General features: G+C 43.3%; 1 protein-coding gene across 2 annotated transcripts in view; it reads right to left on the reverse strand.

Annotated features, from left to right (window-relative positions):
* The window catches only part of TMEM108 (transmembrane protein 108), a 307,097-nt gene that overhangs the window by 147,110 nt on the left and 136,183 nt on the right, over positions 1–23,804 (reverse strand). Inside the window, exon 3 of one of the 2 annotated variants that reach the window (XM_077271905.1) lies at positions 11,342–11,427. In XM_077271905.1, coding sequence (XP_077128020.1) covers positions 11,342–11,381 — 40 coding nt within the window. In that variant the 5' untranslated portion in view covers positions 11,382–11,427. The remainder of the gene's footprint in view (positions 1–11,341; positions 11,428–23,804) is intronic. The other variant, XM_077271906.1, reaches the window with a different exon arrangement.

Consider the following 23,804-nt stretch of genomic DNA (forward strand, 5'->3'; position numbering starts at 1 on the left):
AACTAATTTTATTAAATATGTACTGTAGACGAAGCATGTATGTAATCCACACCCAAAAAATGCTGCCAAAAAAGCATAAAAAGCGCTGTGAAAATGCCACAAAAATGCTGAATGTCGGGTGTGTTTTTTTTAACACAACTCTTTATTAAATAATTTTCAATATTCTTACAGAAAAGCAAAAGAATGCAGTTTTTTTCAATAACAAGTATTACACAGTAACATCTTAACCGTTACAAACATGAAGACCCCAACATATTCCTAAGCCAGCCTCCCTACTTTAGCTCCCCCTAGTACAATTTCCTTACTTAATAAAAGAATGAAGGGTCTCACCCATCAGAATATTATTAAACCCTCAAATTCCCCAGGCTTCCCTGTAACTCCTCCAGTAGATACCATTCTGTATTCACAAATGGTCGAACCATTTTATTTCTGTAGAGCTATAATGAATTAGTATAAAATTCCTCCATTTTTCAAAAAAATGTTTTGTTTGTTTATCTTTATTCGTTCCGTTTTTATTTTTTACAAAGCAAGTAATGATTTAAGTTGGTATATTATTTCACCTTCCGAAGGCATTGACATTGATAACCAGTTTCTCAGTATACACTGTTTCTAGATCATAAGAATGTTATGAAAAAGAGTCGGTATATATAATTTCACATTACCCTTATTACCTGCCTTTAATATCCACAGCGTATGGTCTAACTGATTTCTTTTTCCAGATATAAGTATTTGAATCTTTGCCCAAAATCCTTGTATCTTACTACATTGCCACAACCCATGATACATATCTGTTTGCACTCTTTACATTTGGGGTAGTGTAAAACTCTATCAGAGGGTGGATTATTGTATGTTACGTTAAAACCATAAATAGCTTGAGAAAATGACAAATTTTAGGCTAAGACAACATTTTACTTACAAAAACATATTTTTTTTCCTTTCAAGTGCCAATGTAATAAAGTTTTGTGAAGAACCGGTGGGTTAACAATGCTCACCATACACCTAGGTGAATTCCTTAATTGGTCTAGTTTCAAAAATTGGGGTCACTTGTGAATAGTATCTGTTGTTTTGACACCGCAGGAACTCCGCAAATGCAACAAGGTGACTGCAATATATTCCAGCCAAATTTGCATTGCAAAAATCAAATAACTCATCTTCCCTTCTGGGCCCTGTCGTGTGCCCAAACTGCAGATTTTGACCACCTATGGGGTTATGCCATGTGCAGGAGAAATTGTGCAACAAAATTGTAGGATGCATTTTCTCCTACTATCCCTTGTGAAAAAGAAAAATTTGTGGCTCAGGCAATTTTTTAGTGGAAAATATGATTTTTCATTTTTTTATTCCACTTTGCGTTAACTCTTATAAGTACCTGGAGATTAACAAACTTTCTGACAGCAGTTATGTATTCATTGGAATGTGAGGATTTCAAAATGTTATAACGTTCAGGGATTTTCCAATCGATACACGTCTCAAAATCACATTAATGATGTATACTTGTAGGGCTGCAAAAAAATAGGAATTTTAATCTTCTCTGAAAATATAAACAAATTGCTGCTAAACTTTCAACCTAAATACAAAATAAAAAAAACTATTGACCAATGATGCTGATATTAAGTATATATATGGTAAATATTAATTAGTTCAATGGTATAAACATTCAAAATTAGAAAATGTATTACTTTTTTCACATGTTCTTCAAATTTCAGATCTTTTTATAAAAAATTGCAAAACATTCTGGAGGTATTACCACATAAAGGAACACATGTCATGCTTGAAAAATAGGTTGGGGTCTTTTTAGCGGTTGCCCAGACTTGGGACAAAAGTCTGCACTCATTCCATGTGACAGCATATAGCCGAATTTTGACAGCATGTGGTGTGCACACCATTAAGTGGTTAAAAAATACAACTCATACTGAGAAAAAAAAGATATTATATGGCCACATTAGCAGAAAAAATTAAGAAGCTATGGTGATCAGAATATAGTCATAGAGCAAAAATTTCTGCCTCATGAAAAGCAAAATAAGCCACATGTATCAAAGGTTAAAATGGCAAAAAAAGCATAAATCTTTTTATTAGAACAAATGAACTAATAGCAAATAATTTAATGTTGTAATTAAAGTACATTTAGCTGTCATCATTTTAAGAAATATTATGAATATTAAGACAGATAAGCGAGTGTTTCTAAGGCAATGCGTTAAATGTGTTACACCTGGAATATATCAAAGGGAGTCTGTCAACTCAAATTAATCACAAAGCCTTGTAGGGGTATAGTCCTAAAAAAAATCATATATTTAAAGATCTATTTGCTGCCTCCATTCTGTAGAAACTGAAGTTTAATCAAACATGCTAATTATGGTGCTCAGTGCACCGCTGGCGTGGCCAGGGTCCTTAGCGCACTGTTCTGCCTACTGGTTTTGTATACCCCACCTCCCTCACTGGTTGTTGACAGTTCTTGCTTGCCTAGAGGGAGCACTGTGTACAGAGAAAGCTCTGTCAAGCCCCTGCTGTCAGTCACAAGTAAGGGATGGGGGGAATGCAAAACCAATAGGCGAAGCACCCTAATTAGCATGTTTGATTAAACATCAATTTCTTTAAAATGATTAGAACTCTAAAGCTGTTATTTTTATTGGGGTTACTTCCTACCCTACATGGCGGTTACTCACTCTAGTTTATACTATCAGCTTGTACTGACATGCTCATTTTAAGGACTAACTTTAACCAGAATGTTTACTTCAAAATCTTTATATGCAATTGCAGCGCCCCAGAGTCCTGGTCGTTGCAGTGCTGTGGCTTCGCCGCTAAGGGGAGCCATGGTACGTTCGATGGCACTGAAGGAGTTCCTCCAATCAGGTATCACAGACACCAATATGTTTCACAGCTGGGCCTCCGGGGGGAGCTAAGGGTGCTATTCATTAGGCCACTCCCCACCATAGTGGGTAAACTGGGGGTCAGGCAGGAAGTTAGAGAGAACGCTGACGGGATTGAACGGAGCAACACCCTGTGGCAGGGGGTGTTGTGAAGGGAGAGACTGTAGGGTCTCTGCCAGGGGTGGGATCCTGGCAGAGGCTTGGCATTGAAACAACGTAACGGGTCCGCGCAGGCTCCTGGAAGCGGCGGGACTCAAGAAAGGACTAGAAGCGAGATAGATTGTGCTGAGTGAGAAACGAGATCAAGCAGAAGGAGAATACCAGCAGGGGTTTTGTTGAAAGAGGCAGCACCCTGCTGAGGCGCAATACCGGTGGCCGGAACGCCGAGGGAGTGGATTAGAATACAGCTTCAAGCCATACTCCAAACAGCGGCAGGACAGTCGGTCTCAGGCGGGCTGTCTACCACATATCACCTATGAAGTCTTGGGGGGCAATTGCGGGAGAGGGGCGACTCTAGGGTCCCGGAAGAACTCCAGGCCTACCTGACAAACGGGTGCCATTCCAACCTGAATACAGGGAAGGGGTGGATTACAGAGGAACATCAAATCGAGTTGTGAGGGAACTTAAGAAACAGACACAACCGTTGTGGGGTTACTTTCCGTGAGCACAACAGGGAAGGACTACAACACATAGCGCTAGAAGGAAGGCACAGATTTCCACCTGAGAGGAGAACTCTGGAGGTGCCATTGGACCGGCCGGACTTGCGTAGCCTGGTGAACCGTGTTCTGGACTGAGGACTCAGAGATCTCCAGTAAAGAGGTAAAGAGACTGCAACCTGGTGTCCTCGTTATTTACCGCGACTTACACCCCACAACTGCACCGCTCCATCGCTACCATTACTACCCCCTATTACACCGGACGTCCCCCACTGACGGACAGGGCCACGGACCGGGTCTAGCCACCGTGACAACCCCGAGACTGAGAACTAGAGGCCCGGCTCCGGGTACCCCTCGGCCCTGCGGCGGTGTGGGGGCGCTCTGCAGACTTGGCGTCACGAACAGGATTTACTTAAGCCTGAAGAATCAGGTCATGTGTGCCTTGGAACTGTGATTTGTCGTGCGTGGACTGTGCTTTATTACAAGGACTGTGTGTTGCCACTTGCCGCCAGAAGTTCCCGCCAAAACCGCCGCCATTACAGCGCTAAGGAGAGCGCAGGAGAAGAAGAAGGGCGTGGAAGTGGGCGTGAACAAGCTGAAGAGCGCGAAAGACAATGGCCGCCCAGTCTAAATATCTCGGCCCCTTGAGGACGTGTCCGTCAGCAGCCGAGATCCGCCTCCTGATCCTCAATGGTGGGCAGAGACAGAGAAAACGAAACCGCCCACGAAGGAGAGAGCGGGAAAAGGACCAGGAAGAAGAATTCAGCGACATGGAGGACGCCATGGCCAGCCGCCCGGAGCCGGAGCGTGGGGTCGGAGCCGAGGACTCCCCCAGCTACCCGGAGAGGCACCGCAGCCAGACCTCCACCGCTGATGCTGAATTCCTGCAGGCCGGAGTGGACGAGCTCAGCGACCGACCCCGGCGGACGCAGCTGAGCACTGAGGCCGGGTGGAAGAAGGCCAACATCAGGAGCCTCACCGGACATCTGTCGGCAGCCTCATCTGGTCCAGAGCAGGGAAGAAGTCCCAGCGCTCCGAAGCTGGAACGCAAGGCCCTGCCGGAAAGCGAGGTGCTGCAAGCAGAGATGACAGCGTCGCAGAACAAGGCCCCGCAGCCAGCGTTCCAGACCCCAGCGGAGACGGAGCAGACCGGCACCGGAGGAACCGCATCTGAAGCAGGTAGGAAGAGCCACCCTGCCCTGACGACCGACACCACCCCAGCGACTGCTAGTGCCACAGCTGCTGACTCCGTTCCAGTGACTGATCTTGCAGCAGCCGCTGCCTCTGCTGCAGCAGATGCCCATACTCAAGCTGCGCAGACCTCCATCGCTGCGCATGATTTAACTGTACATGCAAGACGGATTAACGGCGTTTGTCCAGCACTGGGTGTAACCCTGGACCTCACTGTGCCCAGGCCAAGAAGGGTTAAGTGCCAGGTGCAGCCCTGGAAGCCGTCCAACTAAACCTCGGAAACCTGAAACTGTACATAGTTAACTGTTTGTTTTCCTGCTGTTTTGCTGCCTTAAACCCGACTAGGGTTATTCTTAAAGGGATCCCTTTGTTTACCCGGGATCCCTATTGCTTTTTATTTTTGCTTTCACTTTCATTTTTGTTTTTTTTTTGTTCCACAATGTTATAAAAACTGCGAAATCATGGACTGTGCATGATTCGAACTTCCTTGTAAATAGTTTGCACCTTCTTAAAGGTGCTCCCTACTGGTTTTAGCCAAAGACACTTTGCGAAGATATTTGCCCTATTGGTTTGAGCCAAAGACACTTTGTGAAGATACCTTTCCTACCGGTTCCAGTTAAAGACACTTTGCGAAGATACCATACCGGAACCTTTGCGTGGGCTGGTAGGCTGAGAAGACGAGCTACCTCAGAAAGACTTGGTCCCCTCTTAAAGGGGATGTGAGAAACTGAACTTGAGAGAGATACTGTTGCAGAACAGTAATGCCATAATGATGCCTTGAAAAGAAATGTAACTGTTTTACATGCTAAGTTATATGTGTTGAATTTGTTGAAATGTGAAATCTAAATAATGTTTTGCAGAAAGAAAAGATGCAGAGAGCCCGTAGGGGTAGAGATAGAGATCTGCATAGCTGAAAGTAAGGAAGTAATGATGAAGGTGAGGATAGAAGGTCAACCCTGCGTCCCCATAGAAAGTTACTTTGTTACTAAGGACAGAAGGCGAACCCGTAGGGGTTAGAGAGTGAGTCCTTAAAGGAGCCGAGTAGAGCGGGCTCAGAGTTCTTTAAACGAAAGGAATGTTATGTCTATACTATGTATAGTAGCGAAAGGCAGTAGGCCCTGGCTGAACGGGGCGGTCCTGTAAAAGAAAGAAGAGGCAGTAGGTCTGGTGCCATAGGGACAGGCGGTCCTGCAGGTTCAAAGTAGGAGAATGTGAAGTTACCTTACCCTGTAATGTGATTATAGGAAGGCCTTTGGTAAACTAAGAGTGTATGTTTCTTAAAGGCAATGTTAATTTATTGTTCCAGAATTTGCACTAAGTAGAATACCCGGTTGGGTAACAGGAGTTATGCATAGCCTGTAATTTATAATGTTGACCATGTTTGTAACGTTAAAAGTGTCCTCACCTCCCATAAAGGGAAGCCTGTTCAAGTATACTTATCGTTTTGCACTCAACAAAATTGTATGTCTTTTTGCTAATCTGTATTGTTGTTTTTCTTCCCAGTCCCGGAGTACTGTGTTTAACCAGGGGGGAGTGCAGCGCCCCAGAGTCCTGGTCGTTGCAGTGCTGTGGCTTCGCCGCTAAGGGGAGCCATGGTACGTTCGATGGCACCGAAGGAGTTCCTCCAATCAGGTATCACAGACACCAATATGTTTCACAGCTGGGCCTCCGGGGGGAGCTAAGGGTGCTATTCATTAGGCCACTCCCCACCATAGTGGGTAAACTGGGGGTCAGGCAGGAAGTTAGAGAGAACGCTGACGGGATTGAACGGAGCAACACCCTGTGGCAGGGGGTGTTGTGAAGGGAGAGACTGTAGGGTCTCTGCCAGGGGTGGGATCCTGGCAGAGGCTTGGCATTGAAACAACGTAACGGGTCCGCGCAGGCTCCTGGAAGCGGCGGGACTCAAGAAAGGACTAGAAGCGAGATAGATTGTGCTGAGTGAGAAACGAGATCAAGCAGAAGGAGAATACCAGCAGGGGTTTTGTTGAAAGAGGCAGCACCCTGCTGAGGCGCAATACCGGTGGCCGGAACGCCGAGGGAGTGGATTAGAATACAGCTTCAAGCCATACTCCAAACAGCGGCAGGACAGTCGGTCTCAGGCGGGCTGTCTACCACATATCACCTATGAAGTCTTGGGGGGCAATTGCGGGAGAGGGGCGACTCTAGGGTCCCGGAAGAACTCCAGGCCTACCTGACAAACGGGTGCCATTCCAACCTGAATACAGGGAAGGGGTGGATTACAGAGGAACATCAAATCGAGTTGTGAGGGAACTTAAGAAACAGACACAACCGTTGTGGGGTTACTTTCCGTGAGCACAACAGGGAAGGACTACAACACATAGCGCTAGAAGGAAGGCACAGATTTCCACCTGAGAGGAGAACTCTGGAGGTGCCATTGGACCGGCCGGACTTGCGTAGCCTGGTGAACCGTGTTCTGGACTGAGGACTCAGAGATCTCCAGTAAAGAGGTAAAGAGACTGCAACCTGGTGTCCTCGTTATTTACCGCGACTTACACCCCACAACTGCACCGCTCCATCGCTACCATTACTACCCCCTATTACACCGGACGTCCCCCACTGACGGACAGGGCCACGGACCGGGTCTAGCCACCGTGACAACCCCGAGACTGAGAACTAGAGGCCCGGCTCCGGGTACCCCTCGGCCCTGCGGCGGTGTGGGGGCGCTCCGCACAATATCTTCAGTAACTACCAAACTTTATTAGATTCTAGGAAGAAGTAGCTTTTTTTTACCATTAAATCTAGCTTAGCTTAGCTCTCATTGGGTTAAGTTTTCTGTTTTTAAGTCACCCTAAGTGTAAGATACAGGGACATGCTTGATTTAAAGGGAAATAGTATCAGAAAATAACCTATTGCTTAAACCAGGTATTTGTGTTAAATGTATTTCTTAAAAAATGTTGATGATGTATTTTTTTTCAATAGCACAATCTGTATTAAAAATAAGAAAAAGAAATCTTGCAATTTTCCTATTGGCCACTGGAGCATTTTTAGACTCAAACTTCCTGTTGTTTCAGGAAACAACACATGTATATAGTCACAATAATATAGTTATAATGGTCATATCTCCACCCATTTTTTTTTTAAATACATGTAGCACAAAAATCTTATTAAAGCAATGGGTCATTTTCTGATGACAGCTTTCTTTTAATCTATGCCCGTTTAGTGTTCAACTTGATTTTGATATCAGTGATAAAATTTAAACATTGTTATATTTTAAAGATACCTTTTGGTATTTGTCTTACACAATTAGTACATGTAAATATGTGCCATATTGTCATTTATCCTTTCCAGCTTGTGGGTTGCTATATCTATATTCTGTGAACTCAAAAATTAGTCTATGAATAGAAGACAGAAAGTAGGGAAAAAAGGTGATGAAGCAGTTCCAGTGAAACATGAGGTGGTATGCAAAAGAGACATTGGACATGAAACACATCAAAGTTCCCAACACAATTAATAAAATACCCTACATGTAGCATCCAGATTATGATTTATGGCCTTGAAGATGAACAGTCCTCTAGAGTGGCTGTGATTTTTTGTAATTATATGTTTGGACATATCTGTAATAATGTTTTAGTAAAGTATTGTAATCACCATAAATTATCACTTCTAGAGGATTTTTTTTTGAACTCTCAATGTGTGTGAATTGACAGTGGGGTACAATTATCCCCTTGTCAACTAGACGTGTCCCTACAGTCTGTCACTGTTCAATCACTGCTAACCATTTCAGACTGTACAGTGTAAAACACTTTACAAAAGGACAGTACTAATGGCCAGATGTCTCTTTATTCTTTCATTTCCAGGTGGCATAACAGATGAATGGCACAAGTATGTAAGTATTTACTTACATACGAAGACCCACCTCTTCCGACAAGCCTACAACCTGCAGTAACCACCGATCAACCAAACCGCTGCATGACCAGCTCTATCCTCACCTACTGTATTCTCACCCATCCCTTGTAGATTGTGAGCCTTCGCGGGCAGGGTCCTCACTCCTCCTGTACCAGTTATGACTTGTATTGTTTAACATTATTGTACTTGTTTTTATTATGTATACCCCTCCTCACATGTAAACCGCCATGGAATAAATGGTGCTATAATAATAATAATAATAATAGTAATAATAATAATAATAATTTACAACCCCAATACCAAAAAGTTGAAAATCTGTATAAAATATAAAGAAAATAAGATTGCAATGATCTGGAAATCTCTTATAACTACATTTTAGCCACAACAGAATATAGAAGAAATGTCAAAATTTGAAAGTTAGACATTTTTAATTTCAATTGAAAAAGTTAATTCTAATTTAGAAATTGAAGGAAGCAACACATCTCCAAAAGTTTGGACAGGTTCATGTCTGACATTTGTGTAGCATCCCGCCTTCCTTTTACAACAGTCTGTAAAACTAGGCAAGTGAGGAGACCAATTGCTGGAGTTTTGGGAGAGGATTGTAGTCATCTTCTTGTCTGATGTAGGATTCAAGATACCCAACAGTCTTTGGTCTTTTTTGCTTAATTTTTCTTTTCAGAATGCGCTAAATGTTTTGTTGGTGAAAAGTCTGGACTGAAGGCGGCCAGTTCATCACCCGAAATATTCTTCTGCAAAGCCATGTTGTTGTGAGGGTGATGTATGTGGTTTAGCATTGTCTTGAAATATGTCATGTGTGTGATAGCATATGTTTTTTCTAAAACCTTTATACAATGCTCAGGAAAATGTGTACACTGCCCTGCCATAGGCACTAATGCAAACCCATATCATCAGTGAGGCAGGATTTTCAACTGTGCAATAATATCAAACTGGATGGTCTCTCTCCTCTTGAGACAACAGGACATGACATCTGTGAATTCCATAAATGATTTTAAATGTTGGTTCATCCAACCACAGAACAGTTTTGCATTTTGCCTTAGACCATCTTAACCCCTTTCTGCCATCGGACATACTATTCCGTCCGATGGCAGAACCCCCGCTTTGATGTGGGCTCCAGAGATGAGCCCGCATAAAAGCCGGGACATGTCAGCTGTTTTGAACAGCTGACATGTGCCTGAAATAGGCGCCGGTGGAATCGTTATCCACCCGTACATATTAACTAGTTAATTGCCGCTGTCAAATTTAACAAGTGCTTCCTGGCCATTCAGCCGGAAATACGCACATCGGTGACCTCCATCACATGATCGGGGGTCATCTATGCATCAGCATGACAACCAGAGGTCTCCTTGAGACCTCTATGGTTGTTGATGTCAGATTGCTATGAGCGCCACCCTGTGGTCGGCGCTCATAGCAATCCTGTAATTCTACTACATAGAGGCGATCTGATCATCGCCTCTATATAGCAGAGCCAATCAAGTTGTGCCAGCTTCTAGCCTCCCATGGAGGCTATTGAAGCATGGTAAAAGTAAAAAAAATGTTTTTTAAAAATATGAAAAAATAAAAAAATATAAAAGTTCAAATCATCCCCCTTTTGCCCCATTCAAAATAAAACAATAAAAAAATCAAACCTACACATATTTTGTATCGCCGAGTTCAGAATTGCCTGATCTATCAATAAAAAAAAGGATTAACCTGATCGCTAAATGGAGTAGCAATAAAAAAATTCAAAACGCCAGAATTAAGTTTTTTTTGTCTCTGCAACATTGCCTTAAAATGCAATAACGGGCGATCAAATGAACAGATCTGCACCAAAGTAGTATCATTAAAAATGTCAGCTCGGCACGCAAAAAGTAAGCCCTCACCCGACCCCAGATCACGAAAATGGAGACACTACGGGTATCGGAAAATTGCGTGTCTATGAACTCGTAATGACCTGGAGAATCATAGTGACAGGTCAGTTTTAGCATTTAGTGAACCTAGCAAAAAAGCCAAACAAAAAACAAGTGTGGGATTGCACTTTTTTTTGCAATTTCACCGCACTTTGAATTTTTTCAAAGACACATGTCTAATTTTCAATCTTTGATGTGTTTTATGTTTTGTTGTGAATAAAATATAGCTGTAGAAGATTTCCAAGTCATTGCACTTTTGTTTTATTTCTATTTTATACAGAGTCTGAACATTTTTTTTGAATTGGGGTTGTGCTAAAACAGACAATAAAAACACTTTCGATATATATAGCCACTATTCAGTAGCTTTTAATGAGCACAAATCACTTAAATGAAGTAGCAGAAGTGCTCATATAAGTTAAATAATTAGTGGGAGCCTCAGGATCGAGACTTCAATTGATCACAACTATGGTGGCTATAACATATCAAAAGTCTTTTTTTTACATTGAGAACTTCTTTAAATGAAAATTATACTGCTCATTTAATGGGCACTTTTTTTCTCTAAAAAAATCATCAATCATCATTATCAGTCATTATCATCATCATTGCTTTATTACCACCAGATAAACTTTATAGAAATTTTAATTAGAACTTTTAACAGATTGCAGAGATTTCAGACTAAGGGCAAATGGAAATGGAAACTGTATGGCAGCACACAGAATTCCTTCTCTTGATAACTTTAAGTGGATGTTTTAAGTCAAGCGGGTGAGATTACAGCTGTGAAGCACTTCTGTTCTACTGGATCTATAAAAAGATTAATGAAAGTAAACATGCTGTCCATGAGTTAATCTTTACTTACTAAACAGATGGCAACAGAGGGCCTGTGACCTTCTCTTCATGGTATCATCTGCTCCTTCGTGTCCTCTAGTTTACTCTTCATACTGTCTAGAAGATATGAAAATTGATCATTAGTTTATTTTCAGCTGATAATTATGATATAAAAGTCACTTTATCCTAGGAAAATACCAGATATGCAGTCTTGGTATTGCATAAAATCATACACCCCAAATCTAGACACTGTAATTTTTACCACCACTCTTTAAAGAGGACCTGTCACCAGGTCGCAAGAAACCTGTTTCTCCTCTTATTTCATTCCGGCTGTTCCCAAGTATGCTTTCTTTTTTGTATTTGTTTTTTTAAATCCGCCATACATTCCAAAGATATAGGCTTTTTTAATTAGTTATAATTTTTTTATGGTGTTTGAGCTCTGTGAGCCATGCCCCCTTGGTCAAGATCATAAAAATTAGTTCTTAATAAAAGGCCTATATTTTTGGAACCATATGGCAAAAAAAAAGAAACAAAACAGAAAACAGGATACTAAATAGAGAAGCAGGAATAAAGTAGGAGCAACAACTGGTCACTTTTGACCTGGTGACAGAGACTCTTTAAGGGCCTCTCAGAACACACAGAATAATATTTATTTTTTAAGACAATATTCTGTCTAATGGACATAGTGACTTCAGCTAGTTGTCTTATAGTGTGTCAATTCATGGTTCATGTGTCATGTGCCAACTGTTTGGTAGAGGGCCTGTCTGCACTTAGATACCCTTCCACAAATAGTGATTTTTACTTCTTCAACATAAAATGGTCAGACAGCCAAATAATCAAAATAGTCATAATAGCAAGAAATTATTTAGGATAAGGAGAGCTGATTCTATTGAAGGTAGTTAGTCATTCACCAGTGGGATAGTCATGTTGTTGGTACAGTTATAGTGAGAATTAGGGAGTTACAGACTTTTTATGAGGTGGGCAAACTCATCTCTCCATGGATGACATTAGAAAATCATTTTCTACAACATTTTCTACTATTTGTACAAAGTTAGATTGCACACCTGTGAAGGAAGTATATAATTGTAAGGTAGACTAATGTCAGTAGAGCAAATGGTTACGGCTACATCCATATATTGTCTCTTTACAAAGGGCACAGCATCTGCCTGCTCTTATTGCAGGAACTCAAGCACAGAGGGGAATCTCCTGGGAGCATGTAGAGGTGTCAGAACATGGCAGCCTCATAGAGCTTGCAGATGGTTGCAAGTAGAAGGAATATTTCCTATTGTGTGTATAGTGTATATAGAGAGGAAGTAAGGGGGATAACATAGGATATTTGAAATGCTACAAGTTGGCTCATCGTCCATTCACAGACAGCAACCTGTTATGGTCTGGTGATTAAGGAGCGACATGCGACTAGCCCTGAGCAGGTGGTAACTATACCGACCGCAATTCCTGATCTTAACACAGACACTAGCAGTAGCCGTGGGATGTTCCTGTCACTCCCTGGACACCTCGTCACAGCCGGAGATCTAGCTACCCCTAAAGGTAGAAACAGGAAAGCTATCTTGCCTCAGAGAAAATCCCCAAAGGATAGGACAGCCCCCCACAAATAATGACTGTGAGAGGAGAAGGAAATGACATACGTAGTATGAAACAAGATTTAGCAAAGGAGGCCACTACTAGCTAGAAAGAATTAGTACAGGACAGAACACTGTGCGGTCAGTAATAAAAACTAGAAAAAGTCCACCGCAGAGAAATGCAAAAATCTCCACACCTGACTAAAGGTGTGGAGGGCAAACTCTGCTGCCCAGAGCTTCCAGCTTAGCTGACTAGATACATACTGATAAGCTGGACAAATGAGCAAAACATAGAAAGTGCTAAACAACAAAGTCCACAACAAGTGAACTGCAAAAAGACAAGCAAGGACTTAGCTTTGCTGAAATGGTCAGAGTGACAGGGAAATCCTGAGAGAGCCATGACTCCAAGCTCAACAATTGGCAACTGGCATTGAATTAGGGAAAAGGCCAGACTAATATAGCAGAGCCAGAAAGACGATCAGTGAAAACAGCTGCTGATGCTAAATCCAAGAAGCAGCCATACCACTCAAAACCACAGGAGGGAGCCCAAGAGCAGAACTCACAAAAATGCTACTTATAACCACCGGAGGGAGCCCAAGAGCGGAATTCACAACAGTACCCCCCCCTTGAGGAGGGGTCACCGAACCCTCACCAGAGCCCCCAGGCCGATCAGGATGAGCCAAATGAAAAGCACGAACCAAATCGGCGGCATGGACATCGGAGGCAACCACCCAAGAATTATCCTCCTGGCCATAACCCTTCCACTTGACAAGATACTGAAGCCTCCGCCTCGAAAAACGAGAATCCAAAATTTTCTCAACCACATATTCCAACTCCCCCTCAACCAACACCGGGGCAGGAGGATCAACAGATGGAACAACGGGTACCACATATCTTCGCAACAAAGATCTATGGAAAACATTGTGGATCGCAAAAGAGGCTGGAAGGGCCAAACGAAAAGACACTGGATTTATAATCTCAGAAATCTTATAAGGACCAGTAAACCGAGGCTTGAACTTAGGGGAAGAAACCTTCATAGGAACATGACGAGAGGATAACCAGACCAAATCCCCCACACGAAGCCGAGGACCAACACACCGACGGCGGTTAGCAAAACGCTGAGCCTTTTCCTGAGACAACGTCAAATTGTCTACCACATGAGTCCAAATCTGCTGCAACCTGTCCATCACAGAATCCACACCAGGACAATCAGAAGGCTCAACCTGCCCTGAAGAAAAACGAGGATGGAAACCAAAATTACAAAAGAAAGGCGAAACCAAAGTAGCCGAACTGGCCCAATTATTAAGGGCAAACTCGGCCAACGGCAAGAAAGCCACCCAATCATCCTGATCAGCAGACACAAAGCATCTCAAATAGGTTTCCAAGGTTTGGTTAGTTCGCTCAGTTTGGCCATTTGTCTGAGGATGGAACGCCGAAGAAAAAGACAAATTAATGCCCATCTTAGCACAAAAGGCCCGCCAAAACCTGGAAACAAACTGGGAACCTCTGTCAGACACAATATTCTCTGGAATACCATGCAAACGAACCACATGCTGAAAAAATAATGGAACCAAATCAGAGGAGGAAGGCAATTTAGGCAAAGGTACCAAATGGACCATTTTAGAGAACCGGTCACAAACCACCCAGATAACATACATCCTCTGGGACACAGGTAGATCCGAAATAAAATCCATGGAAATATGCGTCCAAGGCCTCTCTGGGACAGGCAAAGGCAAAAGCAACCCACTAGCGCGGGAACAGCAAGGCTTAGCCCGGGCACAAGTCCCACAGGGCTGCACAAAAGAACGCACATCCCGCGACAAGGAAGGCCATCAAAAGGACCTAGCAACCAAATCTCTGGTACCAAAAATCCCAGGATGACCGGCCAACACAGAACAATGGACCTCAGAAATTACCTTACTTGTCCATCTATCAGGAACAAACAGCTTCCCCACAGGACAGCGGTCAGGTTTATCAGCCTGAAATTCCTGAAGCGCCCTCCGCAAATCAGGGGAGATGGCAGACAGAATCACCCCTTCCCTAAGAATGCCAACCGGCTCAAGGACTCCAGGAGAATCAGGCAAAAAACTCCTAGAGAGGGCATCCGCTTTAACATTCTTAGATCCTGGAAGATATGAGACCACAAAATCAAAACGGGAGAAAAACAGGGACCACCGAGCCTGTCTAGGGTTCAGCCGCTTGGCCGACTCGAGGTAAATCAGATTCTTATGATCGGTCAAGACCACAATGCGGTGCTTGGCTCCCTCAAGCCAATGTCGCCACTCCTCAAATGCCCACTTCATAGCCAACAACTCCCGATTGCCGACATCATAATTGCGTTCCGCAGGCGCAAACTTTCGGGAAAAGAAGGCACATGGCTTCATCAAGGAACCATCAGAATTCCTCTGTGACAAAACGGCCCCTGCCCCAATCTCAGAAGCGTCAACCTCAACCTGAAAAGGAAGAGAAACATCCGGCTGACGCAAGACAGGGGCAGAAGTAAATCGGCGTTTAAGCTCCTGAAAGGCCTCAACAGCCTCAGAGGACCAATTAGTCACATCAGCGCCTTTCTTCATCAAATCGGTCAGGGGTTTAACCACACTAGAGAAGTTGGCAATGAAATGGCGATAAAAATTAGCAAAGCCCAAAAATTTCTGAAGGCACTTCACAGATGTGGGTTGAATCCAGTCATGAATGGCTTGGACCTTAACAGGATCCATTTCTATAGACGAAGGAGAAAAAATAAACCCCAAAAAAGAGACCTTCTGGACTCCAAATAGGCACTTAGACCCCTTCACAAATAGAGCATTATCACGAAGGATCTGGAATACCATCCTGACCTGCTTCACATGAGACTCCCAATCATTGGAAAAAATCAAAATATCATCCAAATACACAATCAAGAATTTGTCAAGATAATTGCGGAAAATATCATGCATAAAGGACTGAAATACAGAAGGAGCATTAGAAAGCCCGAAAGGCATCACCAGGTATTCAAAATGGCCTTCGGGCGTATTAAATGCAGTTTTCCATTCGTCACCCTGTTTAATACGAACAAGATTATATGCCCCTCGAAGGTCAATCTTGGTAAACCAACTAGCCCCCTTAATCCGAGCAAACAAATCAGAGAGCAAAGGTAAAGGGTATTGGAATTTGACCATGATCTTATTAAGAAGGCGATAATCAATACAGGGTCTCAAGGAGCCATCATTCTTGGCAACAAAAAAGAATCCCGCTCCCAATCGTGACGAAGATGGCCAAATATGCCCCTTCTCTAAAGATTCCTTTACATAGCTCCGCATGGCGGTATGTTCAGGCACAGACAGGTTGAAAAGTCGGCCCTTAGGGAACTTACAGCCAGGAATCAAGTCAATAGCACAATCACAGTCCCTATGTGGAGGAAGGGAACTGGACTTGGGCTCATCAAATACATCCTGGAAATCTGACAAAAATTCAGGAACATCAGAAGAGGGGGAAGAGGAAATTGACATTAAAGGAACGTCACTATGTACCCCTTGACAACCCCAACTAGTCACAGACATTGATTTCCAATCCAGCACTGGATTGTGTACTTGTAACCATGGAAAACCCAGTACAACAACATCATGTAAATTATGCAACACCAGAAAACGGCAATCTTCCTGGTGTGCTGGAGTCATGCACATAGTCAGCTGAGTCCAATACTGAGGATTATTCTTGGCCAACGGTGTAGCATCAATACCCCTTAAGGGCATGGGACTCTGCAAAGGCTGCAAAGAAAAACCACAGCGCCTAGCGAATTCTAAGTCCATTAAGTTCAGGGCAGCGCCTGAATCCACAAATGCCATGACAGAAAAAGATGACAATGAGCAAATCAGGGTCACAGACAGGAGAAACTTAGGCTGCACAGTACTAATGGTAACAGATCTAGCGACCCTCTTAATACGCTTAGGGCAATCAGAAACAGCATGAGCAGAATCCCCACAGTAAAAACACAGCCCATTCTGACGTCTGTATCCCCTCTGTTCCGCTCTAGTCAAAATCCTATCACATTGCATGGGCTCAGGACTCTGCTCCGAGGACGCTGCCATATGGTGCACCACTTTGCGTTTGCGCAGGCGCCGATCAATCTGAATGGCCAGAGACATAGATTCGCTCAAACCAACAGGCGTGGGGAACCCCACCATAACATCTTTAAGGGCTTCAGAAAGACCCTTTCTGAAAATTGCTGCCAGAGCGTCCTCATTCCATTTAGTGAGCACAGACCATTTTCTAAATTTCTGGCAGTATAATTCTGCCGCTTCCTGACCCTGACATAGGGCCAACAGTGTTTTCTCAGCATGCTCTACAGAGTTAGGTTCGTCATACAATAATCCAAGCGATTGAAAAAATGCATCTACATTAAGCAATGCCGGATCCCCTGACTCAAGGGAGAATGCCCAGTCCTGAGGGTCACCACGCAGCAGAGAAATAACTATTTTTACTTGCTGAATGGGGTCACCAGAGGAACGGGGTTTCAGAGCAAAAAACTATTTGCAGTTATTTTTAAAGTTCAAAAACTTAGATCTATCCCCGTAAAACAAATCTGGAGTAGGAATTCTAGGCTCTAAGGCCGGAGTCTGAACAACATAATCTTGAATACTCTGTACTCTTGCAGCAAGCTGATCCACACGAGAAAACAACCCCTGAACATCCATGCCCACATCCAAATCCTGAATCACCCAGAGATTAAGAGGAAGGAAAAAGACAAAACAGACTAAAGAAAAAAAAAAATGGCTCAGAACTCTTTTTCTTTTCCTTCTTTTGAGATGCATTCAGCTCATTTTTGGCCAGTTGTACTGTTATGGTCTGGTGATTAAGGAGCAACATGCGACTAGCTCTGAGCAGGTGGTAACTATACCGACCGCAATTCCTGATCTTAACACAGACACTAGCAGTAGCCGTGGGATGTTCCTGTCACTCCCTGGACACCTCGTCACAGCCGGAGATTTAGCTACCCCTAAAGGTAGAAACAGGAAAGCTATCTTGCCTCAGAGAAAATCCCCAAAGGATAGGACAGCCCCCCATAAATAATGACTGTGAGAGGAGAAGGAAATGACATACATAGTATGAAACAAGATTTAGCAAAGGAGGCCACTACTAGCTAGAAAGAATTAGTACAGGACAGAACACTGTGCGGTCAGTAATACAAACTAGAAAAAGTCCACCGCAGAGAAATGCAAAAATCTCCACACCTGACTAAAGGTGTGGAGGGCAAACTCTGCTGCCCAGAGCTTCCAGCTTAGCTGACTAGATACATACTGATAAGCTGGAAAAATGAGCAAAACATAGAAAGTGCTAAACAACAAAGTCCACAACAAGTGAACTGCAAAAAGACAAGCAAGGACTTAGCTTTGCTGAAATGGTCAGAGTGACAGGGAAATCCTCAGAGAGCCATGACTCCAAGCTCAACAATTGACAACTGGCATTGAATTAGGGAAAAGGCCAGACTAATATAGCAGAGCCAGAAAGACGATCAGTGAAAACGGCTGCTGATGCTAAATCCAAGAAGCAGCCATACCACTCAAAACCACAGGAGGGAGCCCAAGAGCAGAACTCACAAAAATGCTACTTATAACCACCGGAGGGAGCCCAAGAGCAGAATTCACAACAGCAACCTTTGAATGAGCCAATCCGGGTCATCCTGGAAATATGAGCCTATGATCAGGGCTATAAACTGCTGGATGACAAAAAGAGAAGGTGTTCACAAGTGAGAGCAGCATGGAAGGCTGATATGCACCGTTTCCCCCTTCGCCTTCCCTCAGGACAACAGACAATAACTGTAAATGGAAATATTTAGATACAGTATTTCTGTTATTTCTCCCTTTTTTATAGCTATTTTGCATATAGGTGTATTGTTTTGTTTCTAACTTTGTTATATATTTATTGTAAGCACTGTATCTTTTTATATTAAAGCTGATAATATTTAATACGTTTGACATTGTATGCTCTAAACGAATCCAATATCCCTTCAGAGAATGTGTGACCTTTTGATTGTCTGACAGTAGCACATTTTGGGGACTCATCACCCTGGGTGTTTGATGAGTGGTGGTAGCAAGTTAAGAAACTGGGGTGTGCTGAATGTGTAGGGGTGTGATTTATGCTCACTTTATACAGTATATACAGAGGTTCAGTACTGGATTGAGTGAGCGGAGATAAGTTAACCTCTGCAGGCGCCCTACCCGTCATGTGCTGAGAAGTGTGCACGTGACAAGACTGTTGGGGAACTGAAAGTGTAGAAGGGCCCAAATTAGATGGTGTTTATGGCCATTTAGTTGTGGCAAACATATTCTTTTATTTTTATTTTTTAAGTAAAAATATTTGTTATTGACTTTCATTGTAAAAAATTATATTGAATCGTATCTCTTTTTGCCATACTGAAATTCTCTACAGCAAAAATAAAACTAGATGCTTACCTTTGAAATATTTGCCAAAACTATAGTTCTACATAGATTTTAAATTTTGCCATAAAAAACTGTAGGGCCAATGTAGTAGAGATTTGAATAGTTGTTTTTTCTTTTCCTTTCTCTGTGACATAGATAATAAAGCGTCCGTAAATTGGATCTGGAGCAATCTCCCACACATGGATGACAGATTATGCACATGTTAGTGTATGCATGAGTGAATATTGTAATGATCAGATGTTTTTATTCTAGTCTTACTAGTAATTGCAGTTTGTATATTCACCTCACTACACATACAGCACAAATAAAATTATACTGTCTGGAACCTTAAATACATTGAATTACAGTGTTAACTACTTAGTTCAAAAGATAAATGACTACTGTTTATTGAACTTAATATAAGAAAAATACTAAATATTGTTAGAGTTCCACGTTCCATTAATTTTAGAACCCTGTGATAGTCCACATTGATTTCACTTAGTAATACAGACATATTATAAAGGTGACAAAACACTTCACTCATGGTGCCCATACAAAGAAAGGTTAACAAAGACATTTATTTATTATGCTTACTTATATAACACCATCATGTTCCGTAGTGCTTTACAGACATCAACATCACTGTCACCATTGGGGCTCACAATCTAAATTCCCTATCAGTACGTCTTTGGAGGAAACAGGAGTACCCAGAGGAGACCCACTCAAACAAAGGGAGAACATATAAACTCCTTACAAATGTTGCCTTTGGTAGGATGTGATCCCAGTGCTACAGTGCTAACCACTAATCTACCATGTTCCCCACTGACTTCATTTGGGGACCACCAGTTTCTATCATCAAATGGATCTGGCCAAGCATTGTGGTTTTCATTTATAACAGAAACACATCTCACAAGGGGGGAGAGTTTTGCAGAGGTGGGATGAACCTGGTAATTTGTATTAAATATTATACAGTATGTGCATATGCATTCTGCTGCTGGAGGTAGGGAGAGATTGCTGTCAGCTATACGATATGATCCAACCTAAATATTTAAGATAACATTTAATGTGAGGAAAAACAAGTTACTGTTGGGAATCAATCAAATCAGTTTTTATTTACTATCCAGGTTAACATTAAAAAATGATCCTTGTAAGCTGCTTGCTGTGGGCAGCATTCACATTAAAGGGAACTAGTCACCATGCAACTTGTCACAGGGTAACCGCAACATTCCTCTGTTATATGTGAGTGAATTTTTGCATGCTTGGTATGTTCATTTTACCCTTGTTTATGTTGCCTTGTTCGTCGGATTGGTATACTGCGGTGCACAGTAGCGCCACTCTTCCCTGGGTGGAGGAAAAGAACAGACGGAGGGCTGATTCAGGAGATAAGGCAAGGGTGGCAGCCCCAGCATTTTTACCTTCAGAAGTATCCCCGGGAATAGTGCAAGCTAGGGCACCCCTAGTGGTAGGGACAGAGTAGGAGGCCCTGGTCTCTGGTCACCCGACAGCTGGGTCGTGACATTAGCTCTGAATGTAACCATTTTCTGATTAATTATGGATCCTATTACTGCTAGGATGGGACAACTGCAGCAGCTCTGTCTGGAGGTGGCAGATTTTGCATGGTTGTTTTGGAGCACCCTACTGTATTACATCTGGTGTAGGAATCACGTCCCCAGGCAAACCATAGTGGAGCCCAAGATCACTTTGCCTAACAGGTTCTCTGGGGGGGGGGGGGTGACAAGTTCACTGTTTTCAGGTAAGCCTGTAAATTGTACTTTAAGTTACATCCTGTTTCCTCAGGTACAGAGGAGCAACGTATGGTGATAATAATATCGCTCCTTCAGGGGGGACCCCCAAGCATGGGCATTTTCTTTCCCGCCTGACTCCCAGTTGCTTCAGACTGGGCCTTATATATGATGACCCTGACCAGGTCTCCTTGGCTGAGTCCACACTGCGCCAACTTCAGCAAGGAGACCGGCCGGCGGAGGAGTATTGCTCTGAGTTTCAGAGGTGGGCCACAGACACTAAGTGGAATGATCCTGCACTCCGTAGCCTGTTCTGTGAGGGGCTTAGAGTTAGGGTGAAGGATGCTTTAGCCCTGTATGAGACTCCAGTCTCCCTTGAGGAGGCCATGTCTCTGGCAAACCAGGTAGATTGCCATCTTCACCAGAGACATAGCGAGATAACCCCAGGGTGCGTGTGGTCCGGGCCAAGGGAGATCGGGAGTCATCTGAGTAGCATTGGCAGGTGGGTGTGACAACTCACTCTGAAAAACTGTCTGCTGGGTGAGTGTGTTTTTGCTGTGGTAAAAAGGGCCATTTCATGGGCACGTGCCCTTCCTGATCTCGCAGTAAACAGCCACTAGGAAAACTAAGAGGCCCGGGTTATGGGGAGGTTAGCAAACCGGGTGTACTCATCATCTCCATGGGTAGAACACAATTTTTTCTGCCACCATAAATTCACCTGGGTGAAATTATGGTAGATGTGTCTGCATTTCTGGACAGTGGGGCAAGGTTTAACTTGATCGACGCTTGGTTCGTCCAGGTCTGAGGCTTCAATCCACATACTCTGTCCAGACCCATTCCCATAATCGCCATCGATTCCGCCTCCTAGAGACAGTGGCATTTTTCTCAAGTCATCTGAGGTTTACATCTTCAGGTAGGTCTTGGCTCATTCTACACAATCCTGTAGTAGATTGTCAGACTCAGGAAGTGGTAAAGTGGAGTAAGTATTGTCAAGAACACTGCTTGAGTACCTGGTTTGCTAGGGTGGATACCCAGTCTGTGCCGAAATACCTGTCTGATTTTGGATTGTGTTCCTGGAGCAGGGGTGCCAAAAACTTTCTCAACATCGTTCTTATGTCTGCACCGTTAATTTTGTTCCTGGTGCCAAGCTGCCTAAGAGCAGACTGTACAATATCTCTGGTCCAGGAAGGCAGGCCATGAAGGACTACATCTCAGAAAGTTTAGCATAGGGTCATATCAGACCATTCTCATCCCTCATTGCCGCGGGGTTCTTTTTTGTAAAGAAAAAAGATGAAGGATTACACTCATGCCTAGATTTCCACAAACTCAATATGATAACAGTCTGGGATCCATATCTGCTCCCTCTGATCCTGGACCTCTTTAGTCAGATTGTAGGAGCAAAATAGTTTTCAAAACTGGACCTCAGGTGGCGTACAATCTCATGCGCATTAAAAAGGGGTATGAGTGGAAAACAGCATTCAATACACCCGAGGGACACTATGAGAACCTGGTAATGCCTTTTGAGACAATAAATTAAATGTCAAATCTGAGAAGAATATGTTCTCGGTTGAGGAGATCCTTTTACTACGATATGTGTTGTCATCCACCGGTTTTCGCATGCATCCGGAAAAAATCTGAGCGGTATTGGATTGGGATTGTCCTGAAGGTTTGAACGCGTTACAAAGATTTTTAGGTTTCGTATGGTAAGTTCATTGAAAACTTTTCAGTAGTAGCCAAACCTAATACGGATATGACTAGGAAGGAGATGGACTTTTCCAAGTGATCTAGTCCCACCAGGGAGGCTTTCGATACTTTGAAGAGGTGTTTTTATCTGCGCTGATCCTTACACAGCCAGACGTCTCTCAGCCTTTTATCGTTGAGGTTGATGAGTCTGAGGTGGGAGTTGGGGCTGTGTTGTCGCAGGGTGCGTGTCCTGGTAAATGGCAACCATGTGCTTGTTTTTCGAAAAAACTATCATCTGCAGAGAAAAATTACGACATCGGTAACGGAACTCTTGGCGATCAAGAGAGCTTTTGAAGAGTGGCGTCATTTTTTGGAGGGAGCGGTTCATCCGGTTATGGTGATCAAGAATCATAAGAATCTGGTATATTTGGAATCGGCGTAATTTATAACACCTCGACAGGCAAGATGGGCATTGTTCTTTACCAGGTTTACATTTTTTGCTACTTATAGGCCGGGGAACAAAAACATTAAGAGTAAGACAGATGCCAAATCTCGTTGTTTTCAAAAAGGGGTGGTTATAGCTAGAGTTGAGCGACTTTTACTTTTTTCGGATCGAGTCAGGTTTTGCGAAACCCGACTTTGTCAAAAGTCGGGTCGTGAAATCGGCCGATTATTGAGAAAAGTCGGGGGCCGACTGAAACACGAAACCCAATGCAAGTCAATGGGGAATCAAAGTCGGCAGTGAGTGGAGGACAGGAAAACACCTACAGTGCCCATTTTAATGCCAAAAACATCAATTCTTATTACTTAAGCTTGTCAATCTTAATTTACTTTATAATAATAGTTAGGCATTGAAAACTGGGGGTCATTTGGCTAAAGTTGTGGGGGGGGGGTAGGGCTGGCTCAAGATTTTCGTGGGCCCAGGAAACGCGGAATATGTCACGGCGGTGGAGCAGGGAGAGGTAAGTATTTCAACTTTGCAAGTGCTGTGATCCTGAGCAAGCAGGGGGGCCCACTCGTTGGCACTGGCACAGGGCCCCTCATAGTACGGCGGTGTGTTTGACGGCGAGTGGCGCCTCCCACTGGCA

This window comes from Ranitomeya variabilis, chromosome 6 (genome assembly GCF_051348905.1).
Source record: "Ranitomeya variabilis isolate aRanVar5 chromosome 6, aRanVar5.hap1, whole genome shotgun sequence".
NCBI lineage: Eukaryota > Metazoa > Chordata > Amphibia > Anura > Dendrobatidae > Ranitomeya > Ranitomeya variabilis.